The sequence below is a fragment of the Populus trichocarpa genome, chromosome 18 (genome assembly GCF_000002775.5).
Source record: "Populus trichocarpa isolate Nisqually-1 chromosome 18, P.trichocarpa_v4.1, whole genome shotgun sequence".
Classification (NCBI taxonomy): domain Eukaryota; kingdom Viridiplantae; phylum Streptophyta; class Magnoliopsida; order Malpighiales; family Salicaceae; genus Populus; species Populus trichocarpa.
Genome location: NC_037302.2, coordinates 2,934,314 through 2,948,590, shown reverse-complemented (window position 1 = coordinate 2,948,590; position 14,277 = coordinate 2,934,314). Strand labels below are relative to the sequence as shown.

The following is a 14,277-nucleotide window of genomic DNA, read 5'->3' as shown; positions in this document are numbered from 1 at the left end:
AATGGTATTGAAGAAAGGCATTGCTTTCTAGCTGTGTGTACGGCGTGGTTGGAGCTCTAATAATGACTTTTGGTGTCATCCGAATCATCTTGGTAAGAGCTTTTTAGTGGTGTGGTGCATGTATGTAGCGAACGCACGATGTAGCTTTGGTGGCTCGTTCATTCTTTCTTCTTTTCCCTTTTTTTTCCTCTCTTTTTGCCTTGACTTCCACACCTAAATTTATTTCTCTTTTTTCTTGCCTGAGCTTCTCTTTGTATAGCAACTCCTTAATTTATTTTTATCTGTAAGACTCGATTGGACTAGTTTAAAAGGAAGTTTGAGTGGGCTTAAAATTAGTCTTATTGAACCAATTTAAGAGAAGGTTTGACTGACCTAGAATTAGGCTAGGTTGGGCCTTCTATTTTAGGTCCAACTATTTTTTTTTTTTACATGTCATCATCTACTTTATTAAAATTTCAATCCTTGAGCTAATATCAAATTAAGTCAAGCGAAAATATAAATTTATATAAATTGGTTAAATCAAGCTCGACTACTTTGAACTTTAAATAGTTTTTATGCTAGTTTTTGGGTTGTATGTGATATAAAATCAATTTTTATTTAGTTATGTTATAATGTAAATAAATATTTACTAAAAATATAAAGATTTAAATTCTCTAAAAAAATGTATTTTATTAGGTGAATTTTTAATTTTTATTAATATATTGTTTTTATAAAAACATGTTTTTTTTTTATGTTTAGCTTGTTCTTTTAATAAAGAATTAAAAGATATTAAAATAAATATTTATAAAAACATAAATAATTTGAATTAAGGAAGATAAAATGCATCTCTCAATAAAAACTTCATTTCCTTGTTCATTATTTCTTCTTTGTTTAGGAAAATATGTTTTATTTTATGAGTCTTTTTTCTTAATAGAAACTTATCATAATTAGAAAAGCAAGCTTTTATAAAAAATAGAAAAATCATGACTCGATAATTTGTATGCAATAAGAGAAAAAAATAAAAGAATAATTATCTAAAAAATTTACAATAAAAAAATAAAAAATATATATTTCATTTTCATTTAATATCCATGAGCATATTTGTTTTTACAAAATCTTTATATTAGGTTCATATATAAAAATTCACAAAGTAATTGTAAAATATTATTATAAAAAATATAATCTTATTTTAAAAATATAGAAAATTTGGATAATGTTTTAAATATCATTTCAATTATTTCATTCATATTGAATTTGAATAGAAAAAACAGAAAGAAAATTAAAAAGAGGTTAGATGTTGGGTCTAAGAGGATTGACTAGTGACCCTCCTAAAAAAAAAAGAAAAAGAGAGAGACAGCCAAGTGCAAATGACCCTTTCTTTCTTTTTTTTTTTTAAAAAAATTGAGTTGATGAAACGTCATCTATTCAAATTTTTTAATAAAAATAGACGACGCATCAACTATATAGGTAAATGACGTGTCATCATTTAATTTGGATTTCAGCCTTTGACTTAGGGTTTTGATTCTTAGACTTTAGAAATCTATTTTTCAACTTGTTCTTGACTGAAAACACTTATAAAAGATCATAGCAACCAAAATAAACCCATTGTTAAATGCAAAATAACATAAAATGGGTAAAAAAACAAAAAAAAAATCATTTTTTTATTACAAGATGAAAATTCCAATCACCTCTATTGAAATTCATACTTTAAGACAAACATATTAATATAAAAATTGATCTTTTTTTATTGGTAGAATGTGATTAATTAAATATTTTCTCTCCTTTTTTTTTCCAACAACTTTCTCTCTTATTCCTCAACACACACGGATCAAAATGCAAACAAAATAAAGTTTATAATCTAAACATAAAATCCTCAAATAATAAAGACTAAATATATAAAACCTTGAAACTTCATGGACAAACTATAGTTTTTCATGCCTCTTGAACATTAAAAATTGAAATGCCTAGTTTTGTTTTTTAATTTTGATCCTTATTATCACAAGTTTTTTCAATAATAAATTATTAATTTTATAAATATTTAATTTACAGACATAATGCTCTGAAGACTTCACATATACGATAAAATGCAAATAAAAACAAAATATAACATAAATAGATGCAAAACATAAAGTGCAAGAATTAAATAACAAATAAAGAAATTTAAGGATAAAAAAACAATATAGAATATACAGTGTTATTCATAGTTGTTTTTCAGAGAATCAAGGTAAAAATGAGTTGTGTTTTATTTTTTTAAAATGTAATTGTAATTATTATAATTTTAATACCAATTGAAATGGTTTATGCTTTATCTTTATATAACTAAGATAAATTACACAACATACACAAATATAATCTTCATGACAAGATTAATTCAAAATGCTCTTTAGGTTACAAATTAACTCTCATAACATCCACCCAAAATGTATGTATTAAACTCAAAATGCCCTCTGTCTAACAATTCAACTTTCATAATTTGGCATGTGGGAATTTGAAATGCATGAAAGTATTAGAAATTTTAGCATATTGTTCTAAAACTATTTATAAAAATTATTCCAAACAAAATATATTAATGATGCTTCATGTTTCTTTGATATCAGGTAAACTCTCACCAGATCCTAAATTAATTTTTGATATTTTCTTAAAAGTTAGTTTGTTTACACCTTCTATAAGATATTATCAAATTAATATTCATCCGTAATATCGTGTACGTATCAATCTTTGGGTATTGAACACAACTTATCTTAACATTAATTAGTAATATATGTGCTTTATGTATAGATATAAAAAATATAAAAGGTATAGAAAATATATTAAGTGTCTTAGGTATAGCGGTCAAGCCAAACTCAAAATAGCCTTGGATCTGGCAGCAAAGCCAGACCCAATAGCGTTGGCCTAGCAGCTAAGAAGTTCAAAAGCTATTGGGTGTGACTGAGCAGCCGGATCCAACACTATTGGATCTTGTCATGTAGACCCTAAGCGATTGGGTTTTGTTGGGCAGCAGATTCCAATGTTGTTGAATCCTGCCAAGCTAGACTTAATAACACTTTTTGACTAAAAAACACAAAAAACAACACCCCTTAGTGCTTCAGTGTCGTCCACAATGCAAATATTCTATGTTTATAGTGTGGTCAACAGTGCAATGAGTCTATATCCACAATCAGCAGGACCCAATGCTATTGGGTCCTGCTGGAGGCAAGACTCAACGCTATTGGATCCAGCTGGGCAGCAAGACCCAATGCCATTGAGCCCTTTTGGAGGTAAAAAAAAGTTTCATCAATTTATTTTTCTATTTACTGTATGAAAAAAAATTAAATAAGAAAAAAGAAAAAAATCTAAAAAAACAAAAAAAAATTGGAAATATCTGGCGGCCCAACCAGACCCAATAATGTTGCCAAACCCAATATCATTTGGTCTTGCTACCCAACTCCTTTTGGCATAGGAAACAGAAAGACAACACCCCCAACAGTATTTTTTGACTAAAAAACAGCAAAAACAACGCCTCCAAGATGCTACAGTGTCGTCTACAATGCAAACATTCTATGTCTATAGTGTGGTTCATAGTGTAATGAGTCTATATCCATAGTACATGCATAATGTTTTCCCCACGCATTTTAAAGTGTTATATGTATGTATGTATGTATGTATTTGCTTGTATTTATAAAAAAATATATATTTGCTTGGAAATTTTTTTAAAAAAAATATGCTTCAATCTTTATTAAAAAAAATCTAAAGCAAGCACATATTAGGTGGTTAAAAATTGATTTGGGATCCAGTTGTTTTGAAACCGAATTAGTTTAAGTTGAATAAAAATGAGTTAAGAAATTAACCCAGCTAAAATCCGTTAAAAAATAATTCAATTTGGGGTGACCTTTCTAACACGTTACTTAAGCTTTACTCTAGGTTGATCCCTGATCAAGTTTTATAATTATGGTCTCTACTCAGCTAGAAATGACAATGAATACCTGCATGTTGAATTTCTTGATATTCATATTTTATTCATTATCTATCAGAGTATCAGGTAAGAATTAAGATATACATAAACTATTAATCGGGTTTCGGATATCCATATAGATATCTATTATCTATTATTATTTATTATTTAATAAAAAATAAAATAGTTAATATATATATATATATATCATATTATATTAAAAAAATTGAATGTATCAATATAATATAAATATATATTTTCACTTAAGTTTTGATTTATACTTTACTTTTATTCATTAGGTAAAATAATTATTTAAAAAATACTTTAGGTTGACTAAGATCCTGTTTGTTTGCTAAAAAGTAGTTTTTTTTTTGGAAAGTGAATTCCAGAAAAGTGAATTATTTTCTGATGTTTGGTAGTGTAATGAAAAATAAGTTGGAAAATATTTTTCAGTGTTTGGTTATGTCATGAAAAATGAGTTGAAAAATAACTTATTAATGTTTTATTTTTCTCAAGTTTATTAAAATAATGAGGAACAAATCTTACAAATTAAAAGGTTGAATGAGAATAAAATTGAAAAAAAATATAATTTCATAAATTATCTCAAATAAAATAAATAATAATTAAAATAATAGAGATCAAATCTAAAAAATAAAAAAATTGAAAGATGAAGAAATTAAAATAATAATAATTAACATTTCATAAATTATTTCAAATAAAATAAGTAACAATCTAAAGAATGATGATTAAATTTGATAGATAAAAAATTTCAATAAAAAAATATAAGGAAAAAGCAAATAACAATTATAAAAATGAGGATCAAAGTTAATATAAAAATTAAATTTTAAGAGGTGAAATTGAAAAATAAATATTCAAAAAATATATATAGAAATCAAAAGTTTGAGGACCAAATTTGATATAATCAGCAAATAATATGACATTTCTAAATTTTTCACAACTTCTGGAAAGTGTTTTCCGCCCAAATTTTCCAGAAAAACACTTTCCTGAAAATCAAGCCAAATTTTTTTTGATTGGAAATTATTTTTCATTGACCAACTTTTCTAATAATAAATAAATATTAAAAAAATTAAAAAATAATTTTTTAAAAATCTATTTTCAAGAAATAAATATAGTCTCATTTTCAACCCCCTAAACCTAGCCAACCAAGTTCTTACCACAGCGATATGAAAAGCCCATACAGCCCTTGGCCAAACCAAAAGGTGCAGCTTTCCACAACATTAGCGTTTCCCAGGTAGTGGCAGTCCACCAGGACACTGTACAACCACATAATGCAGGAACTAGGTCATTTTTGTCCTTTCCCGGAAAATAGGGTAATTCTCATTTTCCCGGAGATCTTGGGAAAGAAAAACAAGAGAATGAGGAGCGCATCCAACTTTGTAGCTAAAAATTAGATTAAAAAGAAACCCTTTTGAATATTCACTAATCCATGTAGAAGAAATCCATTTTAAAAAAAAAAAATCTCTCTAAAAGAAAATACATAGGGAGATATGTTGAAGTTGTGGAAATGGTACCAGAATTGCTTGGCTGTGCATCCAGTCAAGACACAGATGATTAGCTCAGGAGTGATTTGGGGTTTTGGTGATATAGCTGCACAGTCCATAACTCACTATACAGCCAAGAAATATCGTCAAATTAAGGTACTTACAAGCATAACCTATCATTCAAGAAAATCCCATTTTTTATATGATGGTTTTTTGTTATATTTTGTCTATCTGTTTTTGGGTACTTTGCCTTTAGTTTTGAAAATGAGTATGTCTCAAGTTTTTGTTATTCTATTGTTTTTTCACTATGTGTGTATGGATGTATTCAATGTTTGAGGCAAATGGGTATGTGCCATTTTGTTTGTTTTTTTTTCTTTTATCTGTTTATTGTACTTCATCAGTGGAATAAAATGAGGATAGACTATAAATCTCACCTTTTATATGGGATGTAATACATGAAAATGTTGTCTGTTGATTTGGCATTTGCATTTTTGGTTTTTGAGAAATAAATTAGTTCCTCATTCATATGAAACCCATCTTGGGCTGAAATCAACCAGTTCCTCTTGTGATTCCAAGGGGAAAATGGTTTCCAATATATTTTCTGTTGATGTCCATGATTGAACTTTTCTTTTATGTTTACCATTACAATCTAGAACATGATAGATTCATTTTTATTGAAGATTAAGCCACCTTATTTTATTATTCATGTGCTAAAGAGTTATGCTGGGGAACGACTGTTTTCGAATGTTTGAGAAAGCACAGGATCAGCATCATCTAGTTTGTTTCGAGTAATGATGAAGGATATACTATCATCATAATCATTATCATCTCTATCCGAGTTTAGATTATGATATATGCTCTTGAACTGTGGTGAGCATTTCGCTGGATGGAGGATGTTCAAATCCTGTATATGGACATACTTGTAGTGCTTCTATTTAAGCTACAGAGGAACAGCCTTTTACAACTCCTTGTCTCCACAAGATAGCATCTCATCCTTTATTTTGTAAGGTTATATATTCTACAAGGACATCGACATATATGTTGGATTTGATTCTCAGACCTTCTCAGTAGATTAGCCAACACTACTGACTAGTTTCTTTGATGGTGTCCCATGGTGAACAACTCGCAAGTGCTCAGAGGAGATATTACTCTTACTCTTCATCATCTTCATACTCATTTTAACTTAATACAAGCGGATTTCGACTATATCATCTGGTTACTCCTTAGAATCCCATGTAACAAGTTATTGTTCTTGTTATTAGAAATTGATAGCTTAACAATTTCATTGTCTTCATGCTCTTTGTAAATGTTTTCTTAAATTGTCTCACGATGGTGTGCTTGTTGTGTGAAACTGTAGAACCCCAAGAACATGTTCTTCATAAATGGTTTCATAAATAGGTTCCTTGCAAAGAGTACACTGTCCTTTCTCTTCCCCCATAAATATGGTCATTGTGCTGGCTGGAATCTTCAGTCTTTGTTCATCATCTTTGATTCACTCATGGTCATTGACAGAATAGCCACCCCTTATAGCTGCACCCGCACCCTTTAATGGTCCTTGGGTGGTGACATCGTGATGTTTACCATCAATGGAATTAGTAGCAATTTGGCATTCAGGGGGATCAAATTATTTAATCTGATCTTGACAGTTCTTTTGTGTTTGATGAAGTGTTTACTGAAGGACAAAAATTGCTTAATAATGTCTCAAACTGCGTGTCTTTGAACTGAAATCTGGGTATTTCAATCTCCATTCATCTGGCTGTTGGAGGTGGCTCCACCACATGGTTTAATCCTAACACTCCAAATTTCTGCTTGTTTTCTGTTATTGGGGTCTTGTGTTGTATCATCCCATTGTATGTTGATTGCATGATTTTGCCCTCTTCTGAATTTGCTTTTAATGATAATTCTGCATTATTGAATATGCAGCTTTTGATAAACCTGATCCTTGAATTGCATATGATTTTATACAAATTGGAAACTTGATTGTTCTGGGATTAAAAGACCGTGGTGAATAGAAGCTAGTGATTTGCCATGCTGGAAAATGTTTGCAATGCTAAACTTTTATTTATAAGAAAAGAGAAGCTTGTGGAGCCCATAAAAGTTATTTCCACCACTTCACTGTTAATTGATTTCTATTTCAAATGTCAGGTAGAGGAGAAAGAATTAAAGATTAATTGGAAACGAGTAACGACCACGAGCTTGTTTGGTTTTGCATTTGTTGGACCTGTTGGCCACTTCTGGTGAGTGTTTTCTGTCATTTTCATCTATACATTTTATTTTTGAAATTGAAAGGAAAATATTTTTTGAAAAACTTATTTTGAAAATCATGGATCCTGGAGTTAGCAGTCCACTACCAGGATCAAATGATTTTAAATTGATGGAATTGCATGTGGTACTCTTATGCAGAGGTGTGCAAGTCATATTTCATTTGTTTCTTGTTAAACTGTTGCAGGTATGAAAGTTTAGACCGATTTATAAGGTCACGACTTTTACTGCGTCCAAATTCCTTGCGGTTTGTTGGTGCTAAAGTAGCACTTGATGGGATTATCTTTGGACCACTGGATCTGCTTGTATTTTTCTCGTACATGGGTTTTGCATCTGGAAAGAGTGTTCCTCAAATCAAGGAAGATTTGAAGAGGGACTTTGTACCAGCTCTTATTTTGGAAGGAGGTATATGGCCAATTGTTCAAGTTGGAAATTTCCGATTTGTACCAGTGAGGTATCAACTTTTGTATGTCAACTTCTTCTGCTTGTTGGATAGCTGTTTTCTATCGTGGCTTGAGCAGCAAGAGGATGCTCCTTGGAAGCAACGGTTAATATCTCTTCTGTCTGGCAAGGAGAAAAAAGATAAAGGTGGATGATTTCCTGTCTCAACTTAATGTTTCATTCCGGGCCACGGCAATCATAGTGCATACACAGGTAAGAGAATAAGGGTAAAAACTGGAAAAAAAACAAAATCAAAGAAGGCTGAATTGGCAACTTCTATTTTTTATGGGAGCAATTTAGAAAAGTCATAGGATTACTCTTTTGCCTTGCTTCAAAAACAATGAACTTTGTATTGATTGTTTTCTTTTTTTAAAAAAATAAAGATGTCATCAAGTCTTTTTTGGTTAGTGGTTTTGAGATTTTACTAGGTCTCGTATGATATCTTTAGAAACTGAAGTTGATAGGTTCAATTTTCGTTGCTGGAGGCTTCCCCGGTGCTGGAATCTTCAGTAAATTAACGTTTGCAACTTATGGAAAACATGACTATCCAGTTTAATTTTTTTGGTGAAATGGGTTTTCATTTCTGATCCCAACATGTTTCTGGAGTCTGAACTTTCAAAGAAAATGCCAGGTACCAAAAGAAGCATTGCTCGAAAGTGTTTTTGAGGCACTCTAAATTATATCCCACATTCCATTTTTCTTCTTATTCTGTTACTTCTAACTGTAGTTGTGGTGTTTGATTAGTGTTTATGCCAAAACCAATTGAATGTGCAATGCAACAGGACACTGTTTTGTAGAGCATTATGCAAATTGCAATGTATAACACCTTCCATGTACCACCAAACATATTGTGCAAGCACATGCATATGAATTAGCAGATATATGTGCAACTAGTTTTAGGGCGGCCTGCTAATTCTTTTATGCAACGAGTGAAAGCTGAAGCAGCACAGAGATTGTAGACCAAAGCTTCTTACGATCTGCTGCATGGGCTGATTGCCAATTTTGATCTTCTTCATTTTCTTTTGTTTTAATGTAATTTGACAAAAAAAGCAATGCTGTTTCCCAGCTCATTAGCGAAATGCCAGTTGCACGCATGCTTGATGTCTCTGTCAAGAGTACTGCTGCACATTACATGAACCACCACCTTGTTCTCCCAGTAGTTCATGCCCAGGCTCGTGAAGGACATGTATAACAGTAATCAATATATACATGGCATTACTAAGCTGTATGTTTAGCAATGGAACCAGGATGACTGTCCTCTAAAAAGGACGCTCAAATTTGATAGTTAAGAATCAACAAAAAAATGGACATTACATCAGTCATTAAAACCAAATAATTTAGCTCTAACATCATTACTTGAGCTGGTTGGGTTCATGCTCGTTGGTGGTTCCAGTGTAACAACTGATGCCATCCTGCCTACTGCCCCTTGCCATGTTGAAAATCTTCATGTTCCTCGTAGTGGTAGGTACTGGAACTCGAACTTCTTGAAGAACCATGCATTATGCTGTGGAGGCCTGAATATTCCTGCTTTGAGATCATCTGCAGACTTCTGCCTTCCAAAGCACGAACTATCTGTTTGATTCAAAACAAATTCCTAACATTTTGGAAGCATCATGGTATGTTTGCTTCTTCTTTCAGTACCCATCAAACAGAATCACAGCTACATTTAGTTCCATATGACAACCAAATAATGATTACATAATGACAAGCCATCGGCGATAAGTTTTCTTTGTTTGGTTTTCGTATAGTTTCTTCAATCTTGAGGAAGGCATTTTATGCTCAAAACCACGTTATTAGTTGGCTGGAGGTGTAATTATAATATATTGGACATGATAAAGCAAAGGAAAGTCAAGAAGAGTAGCCTGGCTCATTCTTGGTCGGATCCAGGATGAAGGGTGCACACAAGCAGCAGCACAAGCAACCATGCTAGCCATCTCACTGTTAAATTATAATTTGTGCCCAGTCATGGATCGACAAGAGTTTCAAAACTTCCATCTTCCAGAGCTTGGATGAGTAGAGGCCTAGCCTGTAACGCCCATAGAGCGGGACGGAGTTTCGACAAGGTCTCAAGCATACATTAACTAAGAGGCATGTCTAGAACTTGAAAAATAGATTCAAAAGCCATGTAGAGGGAACTCACCTAGGCAACCAAGCTCTCATTCATTACTGATTCTGTAGTACTGATAGGTGGATGCCCAGTTATAAGCTCCAAAGCACAACTCCACAGGAATAGAAGTCTGACTTTTCCGTCAGTTTGCCACTTAATGCAGGGACAGGTAGCTGAAAGCATAGTAAGCATGTGTTGAGGTTGAGGAAGAAATGCAGGTATAGTGATGCCCACTAAAATTTTTCAGAGAGAGCAGAACCAATTTGGTATGACCCGCGAACCAGCAGTGCTGTCAAAGGTAACTTGAATTTTTAAATGAGAAAGTTTTGCGCTATTGGATTTCAAGCTTAGTTTCAAATAACGACCATTATATGCAACTAGATTGCTTATTTGCGCTATATATGGGCTGTTTTTTTAATATAAAAATAAAATGTTAATACGATGTAAGTATTTTTTAGAAAAAAAAAAAGTTTTGAGATATAGGTTATTGACCCAATGAAATCAATCTAAAATCAAATGAATATTAAAGAATGAAATTAAAAAAATATAAACTTGAAAAAAAAAAACACGCAAACTCGAGTGATCTTCTAAACCTAAGTTAATCTTCAAAACTTACAATCCGTTAAATTCTAGATCCGGGCTTAACTATGAAACTCAATTCCCAATCAATTTAATGTTGAATGATAAAACCGGGGAAAAATATCAAATTTAAAAACTTGCCAAAGTTTTTTTAAAAAAAACAATTAAAAGAATGATGATCAAATCTGAAAGGAAAAAAATATAGGTGGATGAAATCGCAAACAAAATCAATTTTAAAAACTATCTCAAACAAAAAAAATAGCAATAAAAAAATGAACACCAAATCTGACACATGAAAAAAATTAAAGAAAGATGAAATTGAAAAAAAATCCAATTTAATAAATCAATTCATCTAAAACAAATAGGAATCAAAATAGTATGTACCAAATATAAAGGAGAAAACAATTTAAGGTCTGCTTAAAATTTTGAAAGGTCAGGCGCAAAATTCAAGATGAAGAGAGAACAAAGAAAGAAAAAAAAGGGTCACCGGTATAAAACTCGAGGCATGTTGACCACACACACAGCAACAAAATAGAGGGGTCGCTGAAACAATTAAAAATCGCTGCAAGATGTGATGACTGGTTACTAGACAACTTTGTAAGCCCTATAAAAAAGGCGTAGGGGTGTCCACATGCAGACACATGCAACTTTTTATTATTGTTATTAATTTTCATATTTTTTAAATTACCAAACAACCCTTAAGTGAACTCCAATATTACAAAAAAAAAAACCATAATAAAAAGATGAAAATGTTATTGGAAGATAACCTTAATTTGTTTTAAGAGTACATACGTCATTTAACTATGCAAAAAAATTTGAAAAGACGAAAAAAATGTAACATCCCTTACTTTAAGACATGTTTAGATCTTTTCATCATCAAGATACATAGAAAAACTAGGATTTATATATATACCATCCATCCCCACCATAAAATCAATAGAGTTTACCTTGTTTTTAAACATACCAAGTTATCGACATCACTACAAATCCATGTAATCAATCTAAAGTCATGGTTCAACCTTCATGAACTTTTATAAAATAACAACATAATTTACATTCTCTTTAACGACCCAATATTTTTCCACATTAAAAGTACTTCATCAAAATAAAAAGTATAATTAAATCCTACAGATTAAAATAAGTTAATTACAAATATTTTTCTTTTAACTTAAGGGATACAAAAATATCATATCAAATTCAAACTTAATATATAGAATTCCAAAGGTAAATTTTAAGTAACTTAAATCTAGTTTAAGCATTAGTGACAACTTAATAGTACAAAAGGAGAATTTAACTAATTTATAATTACATCTTTAAAAACATAAAGAAGAAAAAGAAGAAGAAGAAAGAAAGAAGAAAGAAATACTAAACAAATCTAATGCTCCACACGAGACTGAGATACACCTGAAAATTATTATAACATGCAATATAAATGAATTAAGGAATTAAATTATAAAATTTATAATTTAAATTACTCTTTAATGTCATCCGTTCAATTCTAGTCGAAAGTTTATTATTTTTAATTTAATAATTCTATATATTTCATTATTACTCCTATCAATCAATCGATCGACTGGATCATTTAGTAATCTTAAACGATTAACTGATTTATGCAGCATATCAAATATTAGTTCAGTTTTTCATTAAAAAATCAATTTCTTACTCATCCATTTCCTACACCCAAATTCCATAACAATTTACCAAATCAATTTTTTTTTATTTCTAAGTTTAGGCCAAAATCTCATTTCAAACGGGGAAAACATGATTTTCTTCAAGTTTTCCACAATTCTCATATTACCCATTTGTTTTTCATATCTAAGAACATAATTCTAAAAACAAAACACTATTTCAAGTAATCTAACTCAAAAAACTCAATATTTCATATTCTACACATTACTAGCTAAGCTTCAATTTGTGCTAAAACCAAAACCAATCATGATGAAATTGATTCCAAAAAAAATTACAAAGGATATCAAGCTTTTTTGACCTTCTCTCCTTTCTCCTTTTAACTCATAAAATTCTCACTTTTAAGTTCTAAACTCAAGAAAATCTTTAGATTTCTAGTTTAGATCCTTTTAACCCCTTTTTGGTCTTTTAATCTAGCTTAAAATCATGTTTTCCTCTCATAATTTGATGAAATAAACGAAGAAAAAAAACTCTAACCCTTCTACTTTGTTGAATCCCCAGCGATGGCTTAAGAGAGAGCCATGTATATAATCTTAATTTAAGTTATTTACAATAATGCCTTTATGTTTAGCTCATGTGTTTTATTTCTTATTTAATTGAATACTCCATCTTGACCCACTTTTAAAATACCGTAATTAAAAGTTTATTTCATAAGAGTTTATTTTTAATTTTTTTTTCTAAATGTTATTTTGACTCATTTCATCATTGGGTTTGATTTCCAATATTTTTTTTATTAACACCGTAAATTTTTAAATTAGGGTTTTGCAAAAAGATCATCCAAGCAAGTTTAATATTTTTTTCTTTTAAAGGTAATTGAGTAATTTTACAATGCAAAAAATTATAATAACACCGATTTGTCCAAGTGTTTTTGATAATGACAAATAACTCATGTAAAAAAGATAACATAACTCCCATGAGATATCAAAATATTGTTCTAATCCCCAATTTGTTGTGTCTTGGGTCATAATATTTTACTGAGCTCTTTTAGATTTTTGTGTAACAGCCATTATTTAACAAAATTATAGAATTCATTAACTTTATTTAGGTTATAGAATGTTACTAGCATAGCATCTTATTTTAATAGGATATAAATTATTGGTTTTGTTGATAAATTATTTACATGAGAAAAATTTAACGGCTCATCATAGTATGATATTATATATCTTAAACTACAATTGTCATTTATTTTTGTATTGAGTTTTTTTTATTGTTAATATTATTTTTTAATATTTATCAGCACATATAATTGTCAATTTATTTTATTAAACACATATGTTGAATTTTCATTTCCCAACTATAATATTTTTTGATGTTAAGAAAAAAAATTAAAAGCACCTGTAAATTTCTTTTTCCTTACAATTTAACTTTTAATCTGATGTTTTTATGTTTTATACAAAGATCATTGAAATAAAATAATTATGATATTATTTAGAATATTATTTCATTAAATACCTTTTGGTTTTAAATCTATTTTTAAATAAGATTATAATAATTCTTTATCTTAGCCAATGTATTTTTTTTTTTTTTTGCAGTTGTTCATTTCTTCGACTTTAATCAAACATTTGTTATGATTAAATATGAAAGATTATATTTAAAATAATATTTTATTATAGATCATAAAATTATCATATAAAAAAAAATTAAGAGCTCTTCACGACGCGAGATCTAATATCTTAATCCATATTTATCTCTCAATGTTAAGATTTAGTTTTGGGTTAGCGTTGCTAGCTTTTTTTTTTAATTGATTAACACATATAATTTTTAATTAATTTTATTAAATATACTAGCTA

At 29.9% G+C, this 14,277-nt stretch overlaps 1 protein-coding gene across 1 annotated transcript; it reads left to right on the top strand.

Moving 5' to 3' along the window:
- Positions 1-5,183: 5,183 nt before the first annotated feature.
- Positions 5,184-8,522, top strand: LOC7462946 (uncharacterized). Its single transcript, XM_024589880.2, has 3 exons — positions 5,184-5,568; positions 7,558-7,649; positions 7,862-8,522. The coding sequence occupies exons 1-3, from the start codon at positions 5,419-5,421 to the stop codon at positions 8,268-8,270; spliced, it is 651 nt and encodes a 216-aa protein (XP_024445648.1). The 5' UTR covers positions 5,184-5,418; the 3' UTR covers positions 8,271-8,522.
- The last annotated feature ends 5,755 nt before the right edge of the window (positions 8,523-14,277 follow it).